This window comes from Zeus faber (genome assembly GCF_960531495.2).
Source record: "Zeus faber genome assembly, chromosome: 3".
Classification (NCBI taxonomy): domain Eukaryota; kingdom Metazoa; phylum Chordata; class Actinopteri; order Zeiformes; family Zeidae; genus Zeus; species Zeus faber.
Window position 1 is genome coordinate 18,517,527 of NC_137190.1, and position 26,697 is coordinate 18,544,223.

At 42.1% G+C, this 26,697-nt stretch overlaps 1 protein-coding gene across 3 annotated transcripts; it reads right to left on the reverse strand.

Moving 5' to 3' along the window:
- Positions 1 to 5,438: 5,438 nt before the first annotated feature.
- On the reverse strand, positions 5,439 to 17,834 carry LOC307227682 (calretinin-like; the record flags this gene model as incomplete). 3 transcript variants are annotated; one of them, XM_079997083.1, is made up of 11 exons in its annotated part: positions 5,439 to 5,555; positions 5,710 to 5,778; positions 5,914 to 5,967; positions 6,880 to 6,919; positions 7,007 to 7,062; positions 7,871 to 7,948; positions 8,256 to 8,312; positions 13,194 to 13,274; positions 13,407 to 13,496; positions 13,970 to 14,046; positions 17,741 to 17,834. In XM_079997083.1, 11 exons carry the CDS (start codon positions 17,832 to 17,834, stop codon positions 5,439 to 5,441), a joined length of 813 nt encoding a protein of 270 aa, XP_079853209.1. The 3 variants fall into 3 exon arrangements, with proteins under 3 accessions (XP_079853209.1, XP_079853208.1, XP_079853207.1); XM_079997082.1 differs by having other exon boundaries at positions 5,707 to 5,778; XM_079997081.1 differs by having other exon boundaries at positions 5,439 to 5,558; positions 5,707 to 5,778.
- Between the last annotated feature and the right edge of the window lie 8,863 nt (positions 17,835 to 26,697).

Consider the following 26,697-nt stretch of genomic DNA (forward strand, 5'->3'; position numbering starts at 1 on the left):
GGGCGCTGCCGCGTCACGCGTGCGTGATGACGTCGACCGCCGCGAAGACGTGACGGGCGAACTTGTCTTTTTACAAATTGTAGGCGATTACCGTCATACTTGATATGTTCGCTTTTATGGTATGGTTTTACGTGATAGCGTCAACATGAAATTTGCGAAGGCATTTTATTTTATTGTAATGTATTGGGTGCCACTGCCACATCTACTTGGAAGATCATTGGCCACACGTCGCCCGTGATGTTTCATCACAAAGTTTTATCATAGTCAATGATCGGGTTATTTAGTATACACTGCGCACTGTGGCACCACGCAGCTCCTTACACATCAATCAAACATATGTATGGCTGTGTGGCGTTCCATGTTTAGTAAATGTAATAGATCCAAAGTGTGATCTTAGTTTGAATCCATTATGTGACGGGTTGTTCCGTGCCGCAGCAGCTGCCAGTGGGGATACAAGTCCTGTTATGCACATGGAAAGAAAGGGTGCGTGTCAAGCAGTGGGTGTTCCAGCAGGTCCGTCGCATGTGCACTGTCTGTCCACTTGAGGTCAGTCTTTTACAACAGACCGTGCATTCATAATTCAACATTCCCACTGAGGTGTAATTTTTTTTTACCTACCCCCCCCCCCGCTATTTGTGCATGGTTTAAGAAAGCTGTTTTTGGGACCTTCCTGCAAAGACCTCAAAAACGTTCCCATCTTCTGAATTTTTTTATTTTTTTATTTTCTTTCATGTGAAGTACACCACATAACAGAAATTCTAAATATTGTTACTGAGCTGTCAGTGGGGACGGCACTATTGCTGTAGGCATGGTTTCTCCATTGCTGTTGACATATCGGTAGATCATTTATCCCAGACTTTTGTCTTTATTTCCACAACGGACTATATGTTACGCTGCTTTTCACATTTCCGAGTACATGCTCTGATTCTCCTTCTATCTTGTTTTATCTACTGGAAGTTGGAAGTTCATTTAACATTTTTCAACCACCAAATGTCACAAGGTCAACTCCTACGTTGCCTAAATCTAAGGAATGATTCAAGAAAATATTCTTACAAATAAAAATTACCTGTTTATTTTGGTAGTCTCACTGAGACCGATCTAGAAGAAGAAGAAGAAGAATCTTTAATTATCACGCAACACACCACACTACAACACATGCTCACACACACACATGCACATGCTTTGGATGGTGGCCGGTGAAATGAGGCCTCTGCATTTAACCCATCCTGTCCATAAAAAAATATAGTATAACAGTCAAAAGATCTACAATGTGGAGCACAGTGCTTGGTACAGTAAAGTATGCTCTGTGACTAAGTAAAAATATGTTTCTGCTGTCCTACAAAACCATCCAGCACATTCAAAGTTGAATTGCATCATTGCTGCTGTTATGTAATCGTATTTGGGCTTTAAGTGTGTGTATGTGTGTATGTGCATCTTCATCTGACCCATTTTGTGAAACTTGGGGGTTGGGTGTGGGGCAGTGGCATAAATGGATTGGTGCATGTAGGAGTCTCTGCCCACTGGTAGGGTTTTATGTAGGGAGACGGAGTCTTTTTTGCCGTGGGCCGCCAACATGGCGAGAGTTTTTATTGGACAGAGGGAACAAAAAAGGCTCGCTGGCCAGAAGTATGAATAATAGATAATAAATAATAATGAGGATGAGGATGAGGTTGATTTCGGGCGCATGAGGAATGGCGTTCGAATCTGGCTCCTGGTTGGCTGACGAGTCCTCTGCAAGACAGACAAACATTAAGAAAGCTCCCTGCCCTGAGTCAGACCAATCAGCGCCGCATTGGCGGTGATTCGGCCGATTAGTACCCAAGATACCGTACCTCCCTCCGTCCCACGGGACACTTCTTTGGGTTGGAGGTGAGCCCAGCCCGCCTCAGGGACTCAAGCACTGCGCCCACATGCTGCATATGCTGCTCCCAGGTGTCGCTGTGAAGGATGACGTCGTCCAGGTATGCCGCGGCGTATGCTACATGCGGACGCAGGATGCGTTCCATGAGTCTTTGAAAGGTGGCTGGGGCACCGAACAACCCGAACGGAAGTGTGCGAAAGTGGTACAAGCCGAACGTGGAGTGGAGGATGCCGATTTTTCCTCGGACTCCTGAGATGAGGGAATCTGCCAGTATCCCTTGGTTTAAAACAGCGTCATGAAAAAACGAGCCGTACCTAACCGGTCGAGAAGTTCGTCGGGTAGGCGTTGAACTTTGACACCGCGTTCACCCTTCGGTAGTCCATGCAGAACCGGACCTACCCATCGGGCTTACCTACCAGCCACCCACGAGAACGCACCTTCACCCCCGGGGTCGTCTCCACATGGTAGTGTATCGGGGACGTGAGGCACGGCAGGGAGAAGAAAACATCAGAGTAGCAACACTGAAGTGCGAGCAATTTATAGCTGGACGTAGGGAGCAACACTAACGCCTTGTCTCCCGGTGTGAATTCTCTGAACCGAACCCCCCCGGTCGTATAAGAGGCGCTGATGTTCCTGAGCCCGGAGCATATTCTCCATTGATAACGGCCGATTCAGCGCATGTAACTTTGCTCTCAGGTCCATGACATACTGTATTTCATTCTTACTGGTGCTAGGACCTTCCTCCCAGTTTTCTCTAATTAGGTCTAGCACCCCCCTGGGGTCTCCTGCCAAAGAAGAGTTCAAAGGGAGACAAACCCGTGGAGGCCTGGGGAACCTCCCGCACCGCAAACAACAGGGGGTCCAACCACTTGTCCCAATTACCGCTATCATCGTGAACAAACTTTCAAATCATGTTTTTCAGCGTTTTATTAAAGCGCTCCAGCAGACTGTGGGTCTGGGGGTGGTAAATGCTGGTCTGAATTGACACCCAGTAACTTGTAATGTTCCCGAAGTGTACGTGACATAAAGGTAGTGCCCTGGTCGGTCAGGATTTCGTTCGGAATCCAAACTCAGGAGACGACCTGAAACAGCGCCTGCGTCACACTTTTGGCCGTAATACTGCGCAGGGGCACTGACAGTCTAATTGTCTGATGAGGTCCATACCGAGTCTTTCAAACGGGACCTTGCCTCAACGGCGCTCTTAACGTAGCCGGAGGGCTGACTTACTGGCACTCAGTACATGCAGCACACCATTTACACACATCTGCCCCAATGCCCGGCCAATAGAAGAGGGACATTATCCGCCGTCGTGTTTTATCGTGACCAAGGTGACGGGCCATCGGGTTATGGTGAGCCGCCTGAAAGAGTATACAACCGGGTTATTTCCTCTCCGTTCTGAGTGTCATGGCTCACTCGATATAACCTGTCCCTAATCACTGAAAAATACAGCTTTAACTACCCCCTCAAAAGGCCCGCGTAGGGTGTCGTCTCGCGGCTGCTCCAGCGGAAAATCGCTGATAGGGAAGGTCGAGGGCACCGGGGGAGATTCCAGTTGGGATTCCGCCGCCCCTGCACCCGTTGGCCCACCGACGACCCCTCCGCGTCACCGCGTGCCATGCAACACTCACATCTCCCTACTGACCGTGAATGCGCTCCCCAAGCCTCTCTCGTCAACGCGTCAAACCCTGGCCAATCCGTGCCCAAAATCAGGGAGTGCGACAGGCGGGAACTTACTGCAGCCTGTACCCTATGCTTTTTTTCCCTTGTAACAAATTTTGAGCCGGACCATCGGATATGTGTGAACATCCCCATGCACACAACGAAACCTCCATCTGTGACGCCTCCACCAAAGCCCCGGGTCGAACCAGTGATGGTCCAGCAACGCCTGATGTCTACTCTATTGAAGCTTTACCCGTAATTGGTAAGCCTCTTCACGGCAGCCGTGCTGTCGTCTGCAGCCGGTGCTTGACCACGCCCCCTGGTCCGCCACAGTTCAAAAGAGCGAAAATCCAATATGAATGTATTATTTGGCAAACATTTTGAACTAGGTTTTAAAATCACCCTGGATATCTGTGTACTCCTGTGAAGTCTCTCATAAAAGCTCATCCAGTAAATAACAATGTAATCCTCATGATATCAGAAAGATATCAATTTTATTGAAAGATTGCTAAAGCAGGGCAGATTGCGAAAATCCAATACAAAATATGGTTTGTCAAAAACAGCCAAATGTATTTAAAAAAGGAATACTTGTTGATGTAAAAGCGGTATACTTTCTAAGATGCATCGAATGGTGTTACGAGGACTGTGTGTAGGGGTGCAAAACTCAAATAGCACAAGTGGAATATAAACATAATTAAAACCTGTACAGAGAGCAATTTTCTTTGGATTTTCTGCTCCAATTTGGCAAAGCTAGTATGTTTGGAGGAATCAGAGCGGGCTTAACTACTGGGCTTTCACGGCCTACAGTTGTCAGCAAGTACTCAAGTGTGCTGGTGTGTTAGTGTGTGCATACTGTATGTGCATGAGTGTGTGTGTGTGTGTGCGGTGCTGGGGGGGGCTTTGCACCGCTTGTACAGTAAGTGAGCGAGTTAAATTAAAGATGAAGTGCTGATAATTAATTAATGGAAAATATATAAAATAAATATACAATGAATTCAAAAATGTAACGTTTCCAATGTATATCAAAGACACAATTTAGTTTTACATAATATTGTGTAATTAGATAACATATTGAGAAATAGCAGTATTTGCAGAGCGTGTATGCGTTTGTATTTTACTAGAATATATAAAAGTCATAAAACAGAGATGAGAGAGTGTTACAGAGACGCACGAGCGCCCCTGAAGCTCTTATCTGTGAGAAAAGTGGAAGCCGAACAAGCCCTCTCCTCATCCCACTTTCTTTGGCCAGGAGATTAGAAGAGTGGGTGGGGAGGGGAGCACTCTAGAGATGGCACGATGATTGGAACATCTGGACTGATCTGCAGCCTTCACCGAAATCAGATCATGTTTACCAGAGCAATAATGCACATCCTGAGCCCATTGTGAAGAGAAACCACTTTATTAGAAAGCGCAGCACATTTCACACGTTCACTCTAAAATGTACAGGTGGGACGTCGAGGGGGAAATGGATCTCGTGAGATTCAGTAGGTGAGACGAATGTGTAGATGATTATTTTGATATTTTTTGTTGATTAACATCAATAATGCCTTCTGTATAAGAGTACGAGTCTAACGCAAACATCAACCAAACAAGTCAACTTATACTATAGAAATAAGAATTGTGTGCATAGGGAATGGAGAGCAAGAATTTATATAAATAAGAGAAATATAAAAAAAGAAAAAAGAAAACCAAAGCATACACGAAAAAGTACAATAAAAGGGAGAAAGATATAGAGATATTTTTGTTATGTATCCCACAATGAAGCGGTGTGTAGACTTGAGGGGGGAAGGGGGGTGTCGCGGTGCTAGAGCTAGGTTGGGCAGAGGGTTGGTTATGCTTTCAGCGGCACACTCGTGTTGACCTCGAGTGGTTCGGCGAAGATAGGATCACACATGCATTTGGTCCCGGGGCTGAGCGCTCACAGCGTGGAATCCCGACACAGAACGATCTCCAGCTCGGTGCGGTAGAGCTTCCCCTCGTCCGATAGAGCCATGATGCTCCTCTTGTACCCCGTCAGCCCGGAGGTGCCTATGTTCTGCTCCCCGCGGACGGTTTTAGGGAGGAAATATAAAAGACAAGACTGTCAGCGGTAAAACCAGAGTTCGCTAAACGTGAAGCTGCTCGAGCTTAAGAACGTGTATGTGTCAATACACCGTTTAATAGATAAGGCGATTCCTCATCATTACCATTTTCTTCTTGTCGCAGAGGTCCTTCAGCAAAGCGTCCAGCTCCTGCTCGTCGATATAGCCGTTACCATCCTGAGGAAAGATACAGATAAGAGTCAAAATGATCATGTTTGATCACATTTTTATTAGAAAGTGTGTTTTTTTTAAGTGTGCACCCAAGAGGTTAAAAGGTTAAAATGTCACAAACATTATTCGAACATCATTCACCTTATCAAACAAGGTGAAAAGAGCGTTGAACTGCTCAGCCGTGAGTGTGATGTCCTGGCCGAGAGAATGGGGGGGGGGCGAGACAGAGAGAAAGAAGAAATTATTGAATTGTTAGAAACATGAAGGTTATTTCTAGAGTGCGAAAGAAGCCTGGCATTATCTCGGGTTGATATTAATCCATGCAGATTATGATAACTGGGATTAGTGTTGAGTTAATCCCGATCGGACAGACTAATCCCGCATCAGAAAGGAACTGTTGATTTTCCACTGCGTGGTAGAAAGTGTGGCTGCAACATTTTTGCATATGGTAGATTTAACACCACAGATACAATCGTAAGGAGATTGACGAAAAAAGAAATAGAAACACTCTGCTTTGAATATACTTGGGCTCACTTGTGAATAAACCAGCGGAGATAACAGCACAGAATGAGAAAAATGTCCCCGCATGTGTCCAGTTAATACTGTAAAGACGTTGAAACAACCAAACCTGCTGCGTAGAGTTGTCTGAACCTGAAGAATGCATGATAAAGATCTCTTCCCAAATAGAATTTTTTCGTGTTTATTTTTGTTTTTTTTTAAATAACTTGGATATCTGTTGCATTAAACCACCGCGAAGCAAGCTTAGACACAAACATGGGGATCTGATGGGATCTGACGATATGAGGCTTTAGCGGTCCTTTTCGACCGTCCAACAAAATGCTTTAAACGGTTTCCGAGTGAAGAGGATATCAGTTGGATTCTATTCTATTTGTGAAACATTCTGCATGTTTTATCAAATCCCAAGAGAATTCGGCCTCAAAAAAATCCAGCACCAACCCAATCTACATGATATATGACCCACTTTGAGAGGCGCAAATAAAGAGGAATTATGTAGAATCTGGCGGGCGTGCGTCCTGTCTAAACCCCATTGTCTTACGCCCCAGGCCAGTTTAAAATATGTCGGTGTTTTCAGTGTGTTGGTCTTACTTGGAACTTCAGGAGGAAGTTTTCCTGGGTCGGCAAAAGCCTAGAAGAAAGAGAAGGTTTTGGAAATGAAAACTACGCCGCTGGTTCGAAACGGGACAGAAAGATGAGTGAGCGCACACACACTGACCTCGCCATTTCAGAGAGTCCGAGTTTGCCATCGCCATTAAGATCGAACATCCTTAACTAGACGGCAAGAAATGATTGTCAGGGAAGCTTAGAACGGGTTAATATTCCCAGCTGGTCAAACAGATGACCCACGGGATATTTGCATAATTCAATATACAGCATGGTTTGTGACAGTGGGCTGCTAGATACTGTAATAATACTGTAATATTATGTAACAGAAAGGAATAAAACAACCACATGTACAGTAAGTAAATATAAATATGTATAAAATAAATATGACACTTTCTTCGTTTAATTTTTACTTCTAAAAATGCACAAATTCATGTTTTTTTCCCCCCTAATCTCAATTTTTAGCATTTTTGAGCCTTCATGTTTTTTTTAATGGCACTCCCTACTGCAGTGCATTGATTTCACAGCTACCACCATATAACCGTTATACAATCTTTAAATAATAGTCGTCACATTGTTCTTCCTCTTTGCGACTGAGGGACCAGAACCTTGATGAAGACGGGGTCTGCTGAGCGGGCCAGATATCTACAACGGAAGACTCCTGCACCTCAAACTTTAATGGATGCACTTTCGCTCTGCATTATTGAAGATAGCGAGTGTCCTAGCGGAGGTGAGAATCTGCTTCGTTTATCACCAGTTGCTATAGCGACGGCGATACGATCACAAACCATACCCCCCATTTTCCATTTGGAGAAACATTTGCAGGGGAGAGCAGGAAATGGAACCGGCTTCGAGTGGACCGCTCCAGACACTACGCATCTTTCAAACCACGGACTTTTGAATCGCCGCGAGCGGTTATGTTTCACTGGAGCGTGTCAAAAGAGGGTGAATCAACCGTTTTGTCAGTGATACTCACAATAGTCTGTGTATACTCATTAAGCTTCTTGTCGTCATAATGTCTGTTGGCTTTCTTCAGCAGGTCTGACAGGAAGCCCTGCCAAGAGATTTTTGTCATTACACAAACTCCCCGAGTGGCTGATTGAACAGTATGAATCAGACATGATTGATAACAGCAGTTAATGGAACCATCACCCGGGATTATCCAATGCATAGTAATGTGTTCAGAGTCCTTATATTTATGAGGACGGCATAAAAATACGATGTCAATAGCCTACTTTCTTAATGACAGACATCTGGGAAGTCATTTCATTTGATTAATTTCAAGTAATATTTAAAAGTAAGTCATGAATAAGATATGATTTCATCTACTGTTAATAATAAAAAAAAAAAATGTCTTTCACCTTTAGCTCATTGGACTCAATGTATCCACTGCGGTCAGTGTCATACTTTCGCCAAGCCTGTGGAAAAACAATTTTAATCAACATTTAAAAGCGTTGTTGTACAACTAAAAGCATTTTAGAGTTTAAGGCAGACATTATAACAATATAATACTGCAGTAAGGTGCTGAAATGTTGTATAATATTGAGTACCAAAAAAATGATAGTTCAACTAAACAAACGCAGGGAGATATTCAGAATTTTTCGAAGCAGACATTTCAGTAAAAGTCAAACATTTACATTAAAAACATTCAAGCATTAGAGCATGCTGGGTAGTGTAAGCTACGACACAATCAGATAGATTTGGGTTCAGTTTTTATATGCTGTGTAGTCCATGGTCCATGCTGTGCCTACTTGTTGAGGTGAATTATGACATTACGCATTACACTCACCCAGCATTACGTGTGGTTATAAACACAGTTAGAATCTGTATGATTATAAATACAGTGACTTTGTGATAGACCTGACCCACATCAAATGGTCTTGTTTCGCATTGTGCTCAGAATATCGGTTTTGGGGTTTCACCTTTATCAGGGTTAGGCGTTTCACCTTTATTTTGACAAAACTCACCCCACTTCAATGAGCAGAATGCATGAGGGATGTTTTTTTCGTCAAAATAATATTTTTCATTCTTTCAAAGGCTATTTGCTTACAGTATAAATCAGTTTTTAGAGATACATTTTACATCTTCTGGGGATAAGAAGTGTTTAGCTGGTGGCTACTGCAGGCGGTTGCACCGCGTCCCAGTACGGTGACATTCTGAGCCCGGCCCACTTGGTCACAACAACAAGACCACGACAACAACGACAATAATCATCATAATGCCTATGCCCTGCCACCCTGATCTGGAAAACCTGCGGTCCTGTTATTATGTGGTTGTGTTTTTATTCAGAGTTACTCTACTGATGAGGGAGAGTATGGATTTATTTTTTTTTAAATTTCCAAATAAAAGGGGAAGGTCAACTAAAAGCAATACCATAGTGGAGGGTGCAGCTTTTAGAATATGAAAAGTCAATACCCCCCTCCCCTCCCAACCCGATAATCTTCCCATGGTACCTTGGTGCATTACTGACCAGAATAAAACTATAAAACTCTTATAGAGATGGCTGGTACGATTCTTAATGGACCGATACGGTTTCCCTGAAAGAAGAGACAAAAAATCTGCTCCTGTGTGATTTAGGAGCCTGCGAGCACATTCTAGTACCTACAGAATCGCTGTGGTGGGAAGATCAGTGTGTCTCTCCAGTGTGTTTCATCAAGTATAGTCCAGATTGCTATATAACACTGTTATTGTCACTGTGTTAGTTGTTAAAATACCTTCAAGAGTGTATCTGTGAAAATGTCCTAAAATGATAACAGTCAGTGCCAACTATCTAAGTCTTAAATCTGAGCATGCACTAGTGCCACTATAAAGGGAGGAATCGCTTTCTGTCTGTTTGTATGTCCTTTGATTATCTCGACAACCGTTCATCTGATCTTCTTCACACTTGGCGAGTGTATTGCTGGGAACCCAAGGACGTGCAGTGTCAAACAGCAAACAGTGAGCTAGCGGGGCTCTGTCACTGAGTCACAAAGACTGTCATTCCCTGGTGTCCCCGTATGACTTTAACAAGCGGTTTCATCTTCCATTGTGGTACACAGGAATGAATCACTGACATTTTGTTAAACTGTGACAATAAAATGTCTCAAGCTTCTTTCACACATGAACATTATTCGAAGTTGCCCTTTCACACATGTAGCACACAACTGGTCAGACGCGTTCACACTAGAGGTGGGCGGATCGATACCAAAAGAATCGATACGATCGATGCTACGTCTGGGTTTTTAAGTTTGATTCAACCGTCAAAAGGATCCTTACAAAAAAAAGGATCAGTTTCTCTCTTCCAATAATAAGTAAAATGCCATTTTATTTTTATTTTTTTCTTTCGTCACTTGCGCTGGCTCGGTGCCTTTCCTTTCCGGTGATACTTTCCACACCACGCCCACTTGGAGTGCCGCATAGTGACGTGTTGGTTCTATGATCCGGCTCCTGTAGAACGATGGGAGCCGCCTCCCGTCTGAGAGCCCTTTTCTTTTATGGCTTTCTTTTTTTTTTTTGTAAATTAATACAAGACAGAATAATAGGGTGACCCTAAAACATATTTGTTAAATACGATCCAGAAACATCACTTTGGACTTAACATTAAGAGCCAACTATGGTGAGACTTTGTATGTTGCGCCGGTCGACGCCCCCTCGGTGCGCAAATTTAAATCACGGAAAAAGAAATGCGTGATGAATAACAAAAACATTTTTGAACAGAGCAGAACTATTTTTTGCTTCATATTATATAATGCTTATAAAATATATAAAATTGAAATTAATATCTGTATAGAGTTGTGTAATTATTTATTAACTAATTAACTAATTACTTTTTCATTAGTAGTGTGTCATCTTTCTTACACAACTAAGATAGTTATTCTCTAACCATCAATATGACAAAAAAAAATGCTAAAATGTTGTTTTACATTAATTAAGGTATTCTGGAAATTCTAAGGCTTAGTATAGTAACGTTGAATAATTTAAGTGATATGTGTGCACACATACCAATCAAAGGTCAAAACATGCCTAAATTTAGCTGGATTCTAAAAGCCAGAAGTGGTACTAAATGAAGAGCCGCTTGGCAGCCTAAAAAGCCGCTCTAATTGCTGAGCTAAGCCAAATGATCCGATTCACTAGTGCCGCGTCACACATGGCAACTTAAACCCCCGACTCCACCCCCCACCCAGTATCGGTATTGATATTGATGATTCTTCCCTGGTATAACTTGGTATCGGATGGAAACCAAATTCTGTGGTCCCCCACCCCTGGTTCACACCTACTGGCTACCGACTTATTAGTAATTGTGACTTTCTTTTACGTTTATACTCCATATATTTGGACGCGTCCACAATATAAACATAAGAGTGGAAAGGAATATGAAGGAAAGCAGAAAGGAGTACGAAGCAGAGACGCTCTGCTTCACCCTTGGTGAGTGGGCGTTTTAACGACATCACTATCATGCAACACGCGACTCACCCATTGCTCACTGTGAATACTCTGGACAATCACCTGCTCTGTTCATACAACGCTCAATCGAACATTACGCAGACTTTGTACTAGGGTGCTTGCTGGGTAAAGCCTGTCTAATGTCCGGTCCAACTGATTCTGACATTTGCATTCACACATACAGCTCCTCCAGGTAATGTCCGGATAACTTCAGGGTTGCAGTGCATGTGTGCAAGCCCGGATCTACCATATGGGCAATCTGGGTACATGCACAGGAGCCCCTGAGCGTGAAAGGGCCCTCCGCTGATGGGAGAAAAAATGAAAGTATGAATTTTCCAAAAAAAAATGTAAACATCGTTATTTGCAGCCCAACAGGGTTGGTGGGAGAGGTGGAGAAAAGAAGAGAGACCCTTTCATTATGATGGAGAGAATAAAAGACGCGCACGGACCGGTAACGCCACGCGCCGTCTTTGCGAGCATTTGATCTCTCGTTGCGATGCGCTCTCTCTCTCTCGTTTTCTCTCTCTCTCTCCCTTTCTCTCAATTACAAGTTGTTAAGCCGAGATGTTGCAGATGTTGAAACTGCTGAAACAATTGCAACTGCCTTCGTGACCTATACATAATAGGCAAGATGACTACACCCTCAGCAACTGCCTTTGTGACACCCTCACAGTAACGGTCCATGTGACCTATGTGATATAAGCCCCCTGAACCGGCTGGTTCGGGGGGGCATGCCTGGTGCCTGAATTGTGTAGTTTCCTTTACATAAATTAAGACATTTCCCCCGATATTTATGCAGAAAGGCACCAATTGGTGGATAAAAACTCACCAGAATGCAGGAAATTTAAGTTTTTGATTGTCATAAGTTCCTGGGGGAGGACCTTCAGACCCCCAGGTTGATGTGTGCCCCCCAATGTTGAAACGAAACTTAATCCCTTGTCCCTTGTATATGTATGTGTGTGGGGTGGAGGGTGGGGGGGCTATGAGCTTCAGAACCCAGTTGGCCCCTTGGGGTATTAATCCAGGCTTGCATGTGTGAAAGCAGCTTTAGAGAGTCTTAAATTTTGAGCGGGCATGCTAAGGGCTGAATCATTGACATTTTGCTAAACTGTGCCATTCAAATGTCTTAGAAAGTCTTACATTTTGACCGGGCAGGCAGAGGAAGGAATCTCTGTAAGTCTGCCTGTCCTTTGATTATCTCGACAACCGTTCATCCGATCTACTTCACACTTGGTGGGTGCTTTTGCTGGGGACCCAAGGACGTGCAGTGTGGAATTTGGAGCAACACGCGGCACGTGTAATATTAATAAACTTTCAATAAACAGCGAGCCAGCGGGGGCGGGGCTTTAGGGCTATGCGACTGAGTCGCAAAGACATTTCCCGATGTATGACTTTAAACAGCAGTTTCATCTTCCATTGTGGAACACAGGACTGAATCCTCGACATTTGGTTAAACTGTGCCATTAAAATGCCTTATAAAGTCTTACATTTTGAATGGGCATGCACTAGTCTTCTTCAATCCCATCTTCTTTGGGCTGCTTGGCTGATGAGCAAAGACTTTTTCAACCTCCATTCCTTATCTGAATCCGATGTCCAAAAATCAAATATAATTTCCTTCCTTATTCACTTTAAAATCAATATTATAGTTATTGATGTAGCCAACCCTGTATCAATGAGCTGTCAAGTGGTGGATCAAGTGTAGTAAAGCTTTCAGCGAGGTTGGGAACTGACATTTGACTAAGGCCTGGGTTGAACAACGGTGAAACTATCCTTTAGAGCTCTTTGGTCATGTATAACGTTGTGGACAGGGTTGAGTTATTTGATACCTCTGTTAACAGTCACACACAAACAAAACCAAAACATACACGAAAACTTACAGCCATGAATTCAGAACTGGATCCCACAAACTGCCTGAAACAAAGCAGGAAGTTCTCCTCTGTGGGCAGAATTTGGGCTAACTGTCAAGAGAAGGGCGGACAGATAAATAGAAAGAAAGAAACAGGTCTTACTTCACGTTGACATTACAATGTTCATTGAATTTAATTGAAGAATTGTTACAATATTAATGATGAGATTCTCAACTACATTACCTCCGACATTTCAATTCTGCCATCAGCATTCTTATCGAAGTTGGCCATGAACTCTTTCATCTTCTCTTTAAAAGCAGCATGCGAGGGGTCCTGGCAATTCAACACGTACACATTAAATCAATCAGTTAAAGATCTGAAACAAAATATATATATAGCAAAGTATATACATATCAAAGTATAATTACCCTTCCACGGAGAGCCATTATTTTAATTTAACCTTTTTGGCAGAGAGAAGTATTTTGTGTGCTATGGATAAGGGTTTTAGGAGGTATGGATAGAGCAGGGGTGGCAAACGTGCAGTGTGGGCGATCCAATGCGACCCACAAGATCATTTTAGAACATTTTTTTTTCAAGAACCACATTTATATCTAGTGATTTTAACTGGGCTGCTTTAGTCATGCACACTTGTACGCACCCACAGATGGACTTCCAACCAAGTGAGTGGCGTTTAATCTGGCCCTTGACCGAGAGTGAGTTGGACGCCCCCTGGGCCTGGAGGTTGTGTTCGTCATTGACTGGTAGAGGTTTTTACATTAAGCGTTTTTAAACGGCGGCTCACTCACCACGCCCACTCCTTGCCGTGCCGCCTCCAGCTCCTGGAAGAAGTTCTCCAACTCCTTCCCTTCAATGTAACCGTTTCCTGTTGGGGGGGGGGGGGGGGGGGGGGGGGGGGGCAAAACAAAACAAAAGCCTACGTTCAATCTTAAATTAAAGAGATTCAGAAGAGCAGTGTTTTGACTGCTCTTCAGTTCAGATATGGTATAAGATGAGAATGAAAACACCGTTGAGGATCCCCAACCCGTGAACATGATCCTCTCTATTGAAAAGCTTCCGCATCATTTCAATAAAGTTCAGTTTTGTTGATAAACCATTATTGCCGGTAAAATTTATACTGCCTGATGTTCCTTTGATGTTAAGTAGGTTTTGACATGGTAGCTGTAGTAGCTGTAGGGTTTCAAATTGTATTCAGTTTTTCTTTATTTTAGAATTATTATTATGATCAGAACTTAGCCACAACAGGTTTCTATTGTCTAATTGTCCATTGTCCATATTGTCATGAGAAAGCTATGAAAGCGTGTATATTATTCCATTATTGTAGAGAGCATTTGTGGTTTGTTGAAAAATAGTCATGGTATTTATCATAAAACTGGTAATACTAAAGATATGCAAGGAGTTGTATTCATATCCTCAATCTATAGCACCTGTCCTTTTGATTATTCTCATTTTCATTATCTACAAACTATTAATGCTGTTATCATTGTGTTAGTCATTCTAATAATCAACATTATTTAACATACCTACATTGCGAGTCATATATTGTGTATATGTGTGTATACTATTAGTTAATAATGAGTCAACAAGAAACATTTATGAACAGTAATGAAAAGAATTGTGGGAATTCTCCAATGTACTGCGAAATAAAAGAGTAAAAACATGCAGCTGTGCCATACACAGGGCCATGGTTGTGGATATTTGCCCTAAAGGGTCAAAGACTGATGCTTATTAGGGCATTACATCTTCTACCCCCGAAACATACATTGTACAGCAATCACATGACTAAACAGGATTTATTTCAATATTTCTCTCCACTGGTTTGACTGACAGTCATACGGTATCTGACCGTATAAAACAGAACACGCATCAGAATGCAGAACTTTGTCCCAAATTTCTTTGGGGGATTAGGGTCTGTTCTCTTCTCAACGTTTTTTGCAAATTTATATTTTGATCCACAATAAAATACGACCCTGACCTCATCTCCCTCCATATCTCATAATCTCTCATCCTCTTATCTCCGTTCCTTTGTGATTGTCTGCGGCACGTTCCCTGCTGACCGCGATTGGCGTCATTCAAACGTCGAGGTGGACGGTTCTACCTGGGCTTTGTTGGCGCTGGCGCTTTAGAAATAAGCAGAAATAAGAAAATCCCCACAGAGAAACAATGCTCTTGGTGTGTCAACAAAGATAAACACATTAGAGATACAGGGCGTTGCACAGCTCAATATAACTTGTACACATTTATTGATTTATTATAATTTGTTTGTTTGTTTGTTTGTTTGCTTGTTTGTTTGTTTAAAATCCATGTTAAGTGGGACACATTCTATTTAAAGTTGGCAGAAACCATTTTATCCGAAGAAATTCTTGACATTACATAATATGCTCCAGGCCTTTTTTCAAATCGGATATCGCAAACAAACCTTTTTACCGAAAACGTTCCTTAATCAAAATAAATCTGAACTTTAGGGCGCATGTGTGTTTACGTGAACACTACAGCATATCACGATTAACAGAGCTAGATTATTCGGTCATCTTTCGGGTTGATTGTGTAATCACGGCTTAACCGTGTTGCCCTGGTGTGTTGGCTCTGCGCATATGCACCCACAGGTCAGAAATCTGTCCAAGCCAAAGTGAAAATTGGAGCGAGGGAGGTGGTGTCGACCACAAGTCCTACATCTCCAACTACACCGACCAACGTGGAGAACACTGGTGATGGAGCAGTGTTCATGCTGAAAGAGATGAAAGGGCCAAAATTGTCAAAATTTTGAATGCACGCGTCACGCGTACTCATTCGTTGTAACTTCCGCTTAATATTTCGACTGACGAATGAGCCCAACTCAGTAGGTTGAAACACCTCTATGAAAGCGCCTATTCGAAACATCATCTTATTCTGTCTATTCATGTTGTTCTGATTAATGTGTGCGTGTGAATGCGGTGATTGTTATGATGACTGTATGACTAAATGTATTATTATCAGTGCAACACTGTACAATTGATTATGTAGCATAATTATGATAACTCACTGTAACCAATTAAAATTGTTGTTGTTATCATCAATAGAAATTAGAACACTTTTATGTATGTACTTGTAATAAAACGAAGTGCCTTGTGTCTTGGGTTTAATGTACATTTTGGTCTCACAACACCCTATGATTGAGAGACATGGACAAACATGCAGTAGTTAATTATTAATTATTGAATTAATTGACATGCAGTCAATAAGCTTGACTATAGGCTAACTAACTGACTAAACATGACATGAGGCCAGTATCAGACAGGATATGTTAACTTAATAATAGTGCTTACGAAATAAATACATTTCTGTGTGTTCAATATTCATGATCTATATTCAAATTCATGTTTAATATTCAAATCCACTATCCTCAACCTTTTTAAGCCCATGGACCCAAAAATGGTTTGTGATCAAAATGTTATCTTCTTTTAATGGAGTATAGCCTATCAGTATAACACATTAAGGGAAAGGACATTACCTTACCTGCCAAGGTTTTTTTTCTTGTATTTATATATCCATAGAACCAATAAATGATTATCATTGCATAGTATATCTTGTGTTTTGCTTGCACAGATATTTGAATATATCAATATTCAAATTCACGGTTCAAATTTTTCACCCCAACTATTTGGGGTGGTAATTTGAAATATGTTTTGTATATTTATATGTATAATTTTGGAGCCATCTCCACCAATATGCCTCAGTGCCTCCACGGACCACTGGAGGATCGCGGACCCACAGTTGAAGACCCTTGGGCTGTAACAGATTGAGCCTTGTGATTTTAATGCTTGGGGGGATATCTGCTGTGTATGCCAAGCCGTTTGAGCATTTAGCTGTGCCCAACACACGCGCACACACGCCACTCTCCCATCCCCAAGTGCGTGTGTGCGCGCTTTCAGAGTCCCATCTGGTGACGTCACAGGGTTCAGAAAGACCCCCCCCCTTCTCTTTATAACCCTAAATGACCAGATACAGTACATTTTGTATGTATATGAAAGCTACTGTACAATTAAAGATTATTATTATTTTGTATAATAATAATAATAATAATAATAATAATAAACCAAATAATAATAACAATACTTTATTATTATTATTGTAGTTTTTACAGCTCGCGATTTTCTACTTGCATTCTTTAAGAATTTCTCATAAAAATATATATTTTTAATCCAGTAGTTAAAAGTTTAGTCATATTCTTAGTTGATCTCGTTAAAGTAACATAGACTCAGTAATTGACTATAAGTAAAACGCAAGCTAATTTAAATTGACACCCAGAGTAATTCAAATATTGTTTTGCGTCGGCCTGAAACCCCAAATCACTTAAAAGTCAAGCAGTAAATCAGTTCACCATAATAACCCCTAATATGATTTTGAAGCCACTTCGTGCAGAAGAGTAATTAAACAGTGATAACTGCCTAAACAAGACCAGCGCTCAAACGGCAATATAACGTCATTTCTTACTTGATGTCGGTCTTACACTTTGACGTTTTTACGCTTAAAATCGTATTGCCGTTAAAATTGCCCACTGCCACGCGGAGCGCACTGACCGTCTGCGTCGAAATGTTTCCAAATGTCGAGGAACTGCGCGGCGGTGAGCTCGGCCAGGTGGAGGTGAGGCGGTTGCTGCGTCTGGGTGGCCATCCTTGGGTTCTCGCTGCTTCAGGACGTCGGCGGCGATGAAGAGTAAACTTTCTCCCGTCTGCTCGCTGGAAACTGTCGGTCCCTCTTCTCCGCCGGAGCTTTTAAACCCCCCCCCCCCCCCCCCGCGGCGCCTGTAGTGGGGACGCTGCCCAAAGGAGGGCGCATACAGGACATGATGCTCACGCCGCCCCCTGGCAGGCTTCGGAGGTCGCTTGAGGGAGCCTTATCCTTGCACCTAATGAGGAAGTAAACCGAGTTTGATGCAGGGTGTGACAAAAAAAAACAAGACGCATTTATATGTCGACACATTGAGACAAATGTCTTGAAAACAAATGCACGCAACATGCTATTCTCGAAAAATAGTAATGATAGAAAATAAATAAAAGCAATACATACCACTCAGGACCTACAAAGGCAAAGCGATGCACTGTCAGATAAACAAGGAGGGCGGAGACACTGTTCTCACAAGAGGTTTGTCTTTATTTGCAGTCACAATATCTAGGTAGGATACCGTGAGGTAGTATATCATGAGGTAGTATATCTTGAGATTGTATATCTTGAGGTAGGATACTGTGAAGTAGTATATCATAAGGTAGTATATCTTGAGGTAGCATATCTTGAGGTAGGATATCTTGAGGTATGATATCTTGCAGTAGGATATCTTGAGGTAGGATATCATGAGGCAGGACACCGTGAGATAATATTTCATGAGGAGGTATATCTTGAAGTAGGATATATTGAGGTATGATATCATGATGTATATCTTGAGGTAATATATCTTGAGGTAGGATACCGTGAGGTAGTATATCATGAGGTAGTATATCTTGAGGTATCTTGAGGTTGTATATCTTGAGGTAGGATGCCGTGAAGTAGTATTTCATGAGGTAGTATATCTTGAGGTAGCATATCTTGAGGTAGTATATCATGAGGTAGAATATCTTCAGGTAGTGTATCATGAGGTGGGAAATCTTGAGGTAGTAAACCTTGAGGCAGTATATTGTGTGGTAGGATATCATGAAGTAGGATGCTGTGATGTGGTATATCATCAGGTAGGACACTGTGAGGCAGTATATAATGAAGTAGGCTATCTTCAGGCGGGATTTTGTGAACGACAATACTTAGAAGTAGGATGTCATGATGTAGGATATCATGAGGTAGGACATTGTGAGGTACAATATCTTGAGGTAGGATATCTTGAAGTGGGATATAATGAGGGAGGATATATTGGGGTGAAGGTTGGATATCATCAGGTCGGACATTATGAGGTAGAATAGCTTAAGGTTGGATATGTTGAGGTAGGCCGTCTTGGGGTAGGATCTTTGAGCGCAGATATCCTCAGCTCCCGCACTATGGACGGTCCATAATGCAGAGGCCATGTATGCCTGTGGCTACAAGCAAAAGCACTTCCACGGGAACGTCGGCGTGGAGGTGCACCTTCCAGAACGGACTCGGTTTTTTATTTTACCTTCGTATAGCTCTCTGCTGGGTTGATAAAGCACAGCGGGGCGTTGATGTACCACTATCGATCCCAGGTACAAGATATCACTTCCAGATACACACGCGACTATACACCGCCCTCTCTCCGTCCGTGTATAAATTCCGTCCCGGCGTTCTCTTTTGTTTCACTCTCCATCATTCCTGACGGCCACCGGAGGTCTGACGAGCTCTCGTTCTCCTTGGCCGTTCGACCTCAGATCCGGCGCAAATCCATCAGTCGGCAGTATGGCTGGTGTATAGCTAATAAATCACCCAAACACCCTCTTTCGCTGCAGAGCATATCCATACGTTCTCTCTCTTTTTCCTCCCCCTCCTCCTGCATCCCCCCCCCTCTCCAGTTAGGGCTCAACTTTGTATTAAAGAGCGAGTGTTGGTCAGGGGGGTGGGGGAGGGGCTCAGCGGGAGGCGAGCAGGAGGCAGAGGAGAACGTTTTATCTCCCAGTTGCAGTATTGTGTGCTGATAGGATGAAAATAAAAAGCAAGACTGAGAACCAGGAGAACGTCACTAAGTATAAGACTGTAATCTGTGTGCGTGCGTGTGTGCGTGCGTGCGTGGGTGTGTGTGTGTGTGTGTGGGGGAATGAGTAAAATAAAAATCCATAGGAGCCCCCCTAGTTAAACCCCCCCCTACTGTATGGACAGTAATCACAGGCCGTGTTTTTCACAGGAGTCGTTCCCAGCAGTTTGGGTCCTCCATCCTGTCCTCCATCCTACTCCGCGCGTTAGAAGTGGATGTGGAATGATTAACGGGATGATGTGGAGGATGTGAGAGGGATGAGTAAAACGGAACGGGCAAAGGTGGCGGAGTAAGTGGACCGCTGATCAACTTTCAAATGGAAGTGTGTCACTGGAACGCACGGCGCACATGGAAAACCGCGTAAACGCAAAGCCCCACTCCCACGGAGGCTTACACATGTTCATATGTTTACCTTCAATATCACTACGGCGACAGGGGGCCAATGCACTTTAGAATCGACGGCTCTTGATTGGAGAGTGTACTTATTAGTGTAGCCCGCTGTGCTTCTAAAGGCAGAATCTCTCAATCCGGTTAGTGTCATGCAAAACGCTCTACAAACATTTCATCACATTACCAATATTATAGATTAGACTAAACAGCATTAACCGGCATTGGGTAGAAATTTGATGAAGATGAGCACTGGGATGGGGGGGAAGTGTGAAAAATGGACAGGTGTTTCAGAGGATTTCCAGAGCACGGAGATTTAATTTTCTGAAATGGATAGAAAACGATGCCCCCGCCCCGCCTTGCCTGGATTTCATTCTCCCCTGTATTCAATTCACTAAATATTAGCTTTGTGAAAGTGCATTTTGCTTTTACTTAAACTATATGAAAAACCAGCAATTAATACAATGAAACAACATGATCCTGCTCTGTGTTTTGTGTTCGCTGATTCTTTGTTTTCTCTGTATTTTGTTATATCAGCGCAAGGGCCCGATTCGACGGAAGCCAGAGTATTAACATTTCCTTCTTACCCTCTCAGCTCTTCATGAGATGTCCTTCTCCACTTTAACTCTGACTCCGTGTTTTGTTTTGATTGGCATTATTGTAATCTTTATGAAAGATTAGATTAAATTTCGAACTCTGCTGTTGAAGGTCCATTATCCCACTACGGATATATATTTACTCTACTTATGCAAAAGGTTTTGCTCTCACAAGTCTAACCTAAGTCATTAACCAACAACAACCATCATCCAGAACTATATCATTGTCACGCCATTATTTGGCGTGTTTATAAAAAAATCGCAAACTTCTTGGGGCTATACTGTAATCCCCAGCTTGTATTCCAGAAAAAAAATTACGAAAGAGCTTCATCGACACACCTCAGGGACACTAAAATGAATGTGCATGTATGAAGGATACAAGTCTATAAATTCTATCGAGCCATCAAAGCAGACTGATTAAAATTAATGCTTTCACACAGAAAATGATAAGATGCAATGAGGCACGTTTAAACCAGTCCATCGTATTCACAGAAATGGGGAGACAAAATGGTTTCTTCTGCCTTAAGATAAAGATAAAGGTACTTTATTAATCCCCAAAGGGAAATTCCAGTGTTGCAGCAGCAATGACATACATGACAAAACGAATTTTTGATTTTTATACGAATCAATAAAAAATAGAAATAATAATAATATAAATAAATAGAATGAAATAGAATCTAACTTAGTGAAAGGTAAAGCTTAAAAGTGGAAGTTAAATTTGAAGTAAAAATGTGCCTTGTGCATTGGCATTCAGAGGAGGCGTTTCCTCTCCTGGCACAGAGGGGAGTCATGGTAGGTGCTATTGCTGAGTTGAAGGAGCCTCTGGCTAAAGACACTCTGTTGTCTGACCAGTAGGTTGTGTAGGGGGTGTGCAGTGTTGTCCATTATGCTAAGCAGCTTATGCAATAATGTACTTAATGTGCTTAATGTACATTTATTAATGAAAAAACAAATGCAAACCTCATCGAACACGCCACCTATGTCTGACTGTGCACTGTATTTGTGTCTGTCCAGTTCGAGGATCAATGCAAAGTGGTATTGCTGAATGAGGCTCTGCAGGTTTTTTGAATGCATTCAGTAATCTACAGCACCTAATCATGAACTGAATATGAACGGAACTCCTTTCAGTGTAGCAGTCTGAAACCCTGTCGCCGGCACTGAGGGATCAAGGATTGACCGCACGCAAGTCCCCATGATGGACCATCTGCCATCCATACCTGACTTGGGACGGCAAAAGAGCTGGAAATGGATGTAAATTATGACATATGTACAACAGAGGTCATAGGGAAGCTGCTGGAGGTGTGTGTGTGTGTGTGTGTGTGTGTGTGTGTGTGTGTGTGTGTGTGTGTGTGTGTGTGTGTGCGTGTGTGCGTGTGCGTGTGTGCGTGTGCGTGTGCGTGCGTGTGTGTGTGTGTGTCCGCATGCGCGCCGGGTGTGTGTGTGTGTATGTTTATGCGTATGTGTGTGTGTAGGGGGGTTGCATGTCACAAGGAAAAAAATGTAATAGCATGACAGAGAGTACAATATACATCATACAGCGTATATCCCGCCTCCCGCAATGCTTCTCTTCCACTGAAATTGTCACTGACAGCCCCCGCTGCTCAGATCAATTGAAATTGACCCCAAATGGTGACCTTTCTGGCACCAGGAGACATAACTAAAATATATGGGACGGTCGGGTTTAATGGATTGCGGTTTATGTAGACGTACGCAAAGCTTGTGTGTCTGATTTTAAAGTTAGATACACAGTATATGCAAATGCAGGTACAGGACAGAGTGTCTGAATCTGGACGATGAACATGATGGCCCTTTTTTTTCCACATCTGACAAATTTTGATAATTAAAAATATTTCCGGAGGTACATTTTTACTGCCCAGTGGCCCAATTGCTGATCACCTTGCACAATTATCTGCAAATGAAATGATTGTATGAATCATTGTTTAACAAAAAAATGGAAAATCTTAAAATTAGGAAAGGTCTTGCTGAAATGTCTTATTTCAAGATGGAGAGCATCAGAAGCCTTCTGGTCTCTTTTAAAAGTTTGATTAACTATTTTAGTCTATGAAGACATGTTTTCTCAACGCTATCGGAAACTTCCAGGCCACTGAATTTATCTCAAAAGAAAGAAAATATGTTTTCTTTCAAGACTTTCAAGTCTTTACAAGTTTTCCTTTTTTGTCAATCTGTTACTCATTACTCATACTGTAAGTGGAGAGGCAATGTTCCTCCAACCCTGATATGCAGGGGTTAACAGTTATTAAACAGTTGTTAAATACATGGGCAACTTAAAAATAAAAACCATTAAAGTATGTATGGACACAATCAGTTTTGGGAACGACAATCTGAGCTCCTGCACCCGAGCCACCGTGGTAATAGAGCAATAAATCTTGTTTGTCAGTGTGTCCAGAGGGAGAGTTTGTATCTTCTGGAAAACCATGTTTATACAAACTGGGATGTGCATCAAGTCAAAGTCTGAACTTAAGTCCGTCCTCCACACCTCCCCCACCCAGCGCTCTCCATGGTGCTGGAGTCTCAGCTTCCAGGTACAAACAGGTGCAACCAAGTTCATTGCATCTCAGATAGGACACAACGCACAACCCACTCCACTGATGCAATGTCATTCAAAAAAAAAAAAAAATCTAAGGTTCCATGATTACATGCTCAAACGCACATTAAATGTTGTGTGTGCAGAATGTTGGCCTACATTAGTGTCATTGTGCAAGCTTGTTTGTGTGGATGTGTGCATGAAGACCAGATTAGGCTCTGTGGGTTTGAGCACTGGAGACATTGGCTCTGTGATTGTTAATATGCTGGAGCAGCCGTCAGAGTGTGAGTGTACGATTTGTGTAAATGAGAGTGGCACGGCGCCTCATCGCAGTAATAGCCATCTCTGTCAGCAGCAGTGCAGCCTTTAATAATATAAAGACACTGTTCACGGATGGTATTTAAGTATTTAAGTATTAAAGTAGCCAATGTCCTTGTAAGACCTGTACACCTCCAAACTTATACATCTACAATACAATAATGCTATCTGACCATACTATAGATGTATAATGTTTTATACTTATACATATATGGTACTATATTATATTACATTAAATCTGTATATTTTACCATATTGTAACATACCACTTGTGCCTATTACTATCATTCCATATTGTGTGCTATTGGAATGATTTGTGAGTTTTTATGATGGAACTATTTACTATATACCTAAGCTACAATATATTCAGCTGCACTAGTGCTACTCCCAGTTAACCTTTGTTATTAGGTGTACATTTTTTATGACTTTTTTGTTATAGACTTGCAATATGAGGGGTACCTGCTTATAACTGCTTTGGCGGTTTAAAAAATGTGCGCTGCACGGGGGCACACATCTTAAAACCCCTCCCAGGGGTCCAAACGCCCTTTGCAAATAGTTATGAGCCCTACTTTACGTTTCAGCTCACCAGACACTCGCGGTTCAGTGTGGCCCTACTGCCAACAGAGCCTGAAATTAAACTCATACACAATCGCCGCCTGCCAAGACACAACCATATGGCGTTTCAGAGAGGAGGTGGTCCTGAAGGATAAAAGCCAGTTTTTACATAAAACAAGAAAAAAAAAAAAAAAAAATCTGTCCTTGATGAATGTTTAGTGGATGCGGCAGTCGGCTTCTCCCTCTGTGCATTGAGGAAGTTCTCCCTCTCCTCGGAGAGCTATTAAAATTTCTCCCGAGAGTAAAGTTCTGAATTGCGAAAACAACCCCCCGACGCGAGTCCCACAGTAACGGTGTCAGCCGAGACAAACACCAGCCGGGAGGTACGACCATGTGATGCAAGAGCATGAGGGGATCTGAAGCAATACAGTGTTGGGCTGACTTAACAATACGGGAATCAGAACTGATATGGCTGACAAGCTAACTTACTCTAAGCTGAATTAAATTGTCTGGAAATGAAAAATGTGATTCATATGAACAAATTCTTATTGCTAATGATTTCCTTATAGGTAATCGTGTGTTATTTATGAGAAAACGCTTTGGCAAGATACTTCGTCCCTTCCTGATAGAGGGGTCTGCACTCCAACCAAGGGGGAAAGACCATAGATCAGTTATCGTTTATATAAACCATACTGGGGGGGGAAATAAATAAATAAACATTCTGGATTCTGATACCAAGTCAAAATGAATAAGGCTTCTCAACAGAAACTCTTTTGTTTTAACATTTGATTGATTGTCTGACATTTTTGGTAACAGTTGCCACGCTTTCATTCACGTACAGTGGAGATGATAAAAACAAAAAGCAAGCTTGCAGCAGAATGTCCTTGTTCAAAATTTCCACGCAGGGCTGACGATCAGAAGTGTCACGGTTAAAGCCGGGCTGAGGTCAAGTTCTGAATTCCGACAGACTGTCGGCTTTTAAGCGCTGCCGCCGCGAAGATAATGTGGCTGAGTGCAGCTCTCCAGCTGGGGTTGTGCTGCATGGGTTTTGGGTGCCGTTTGGATCAGTTGTTGCATTTCTCTTGCTGTCAATTAGCTTATCTTGCATATTCTCAAATGCTCGGGTATTAGAGATGCAGAAGGCAGCCCTCACAATGTGCCCTATGAAATGAGCACACACACGCACACACACACACACACACACACACACACACACACACACACGCACACATGCTTGTCAACATGCACAAAATTCAAGAGATTCAAGAGGTTTATTTGTAGGATCAGGCGAAAAATTCTCTGTGGAGCCAAAACAAATGCAAAGAAAAATCAAGAATAACATGCATGTAAACAAGAGATTTAAAGTTCAGGAACTTAATTTTAGTAAATTGATAAGCTTGAATAAACACCCAGCATGAGCTTTAATGTAAACACATCATAATTCAATGTTTATGTCTTGATGTCCTGATTCATGTATATACTGTATGTATATGGGTATTTATGTGTATGTGTAGGGATAAGGCGCCAAAAAGTGCTGCTGTGACTTGATCGTACATGGCCATCTGTGTAAGCAATTTTCCATGTTGAATAAATGTAATGTGTGGAATGAACAGGGGTCTATTTATGTTTCTTGACACTAAGAGCAAGATAAGAAAGAAGGAGAGCAAGAGACCTGCGTTTAACACTGTCCACTGCCTTAAAGCTTCTTGTCATATCTTCTTGTGGTAAAATATTACATTTTAATTAGGGGACCAGCCCCGAAGGTGCAGGACCCCTATTGCTATTGTTAATTAAAAAACTTACGTTAGTAGTCTCTGGATATCATGGATCCACTGCACTCACAGACAATCTGAATAAGATGGATATTCGGGGCAGTTCCAACATGGCGTCCGAGTTCCATCCAGATCGACAGTTCAATATCGTGGAAGAAGTTTGTGATCGACAATCGTAACCTCACCAAGATGGTGGCACGCACAGCACACCTGCGAAAGTTGACAGAGTACACAGATCACGTGATAGCACTGCAGTCTAGTGACACACAGATGTAGTCGCGATCTGACTTGAACTAAAGGAATATAAGGTACAAAGTGACAGGTATTATTTTAATACTCTTAACCTTTTTTTATGTTTGAAAAAAATTCAGTTAAAGTATTACCACAGGAATATCGGAGTAAACAATGCGCAGCGTATTAATCATATATATATACGCCTCTGAGGACAACTGACACACGCCAGAGTAAGTTGCATGAAATAAAAACCCAATAACATCACTGTCAGAATGTATAGATATTCCAGAGATATCAATGTACACAAACTTCCTGAATTATAACTGGTAACAATAACCAAAAGCAATTACACAATACAAGGAACATGTATTTAATATTTATGTGCTTTGAAATATATATATATATATATATATATATATATATATATAATATATCATTTTTG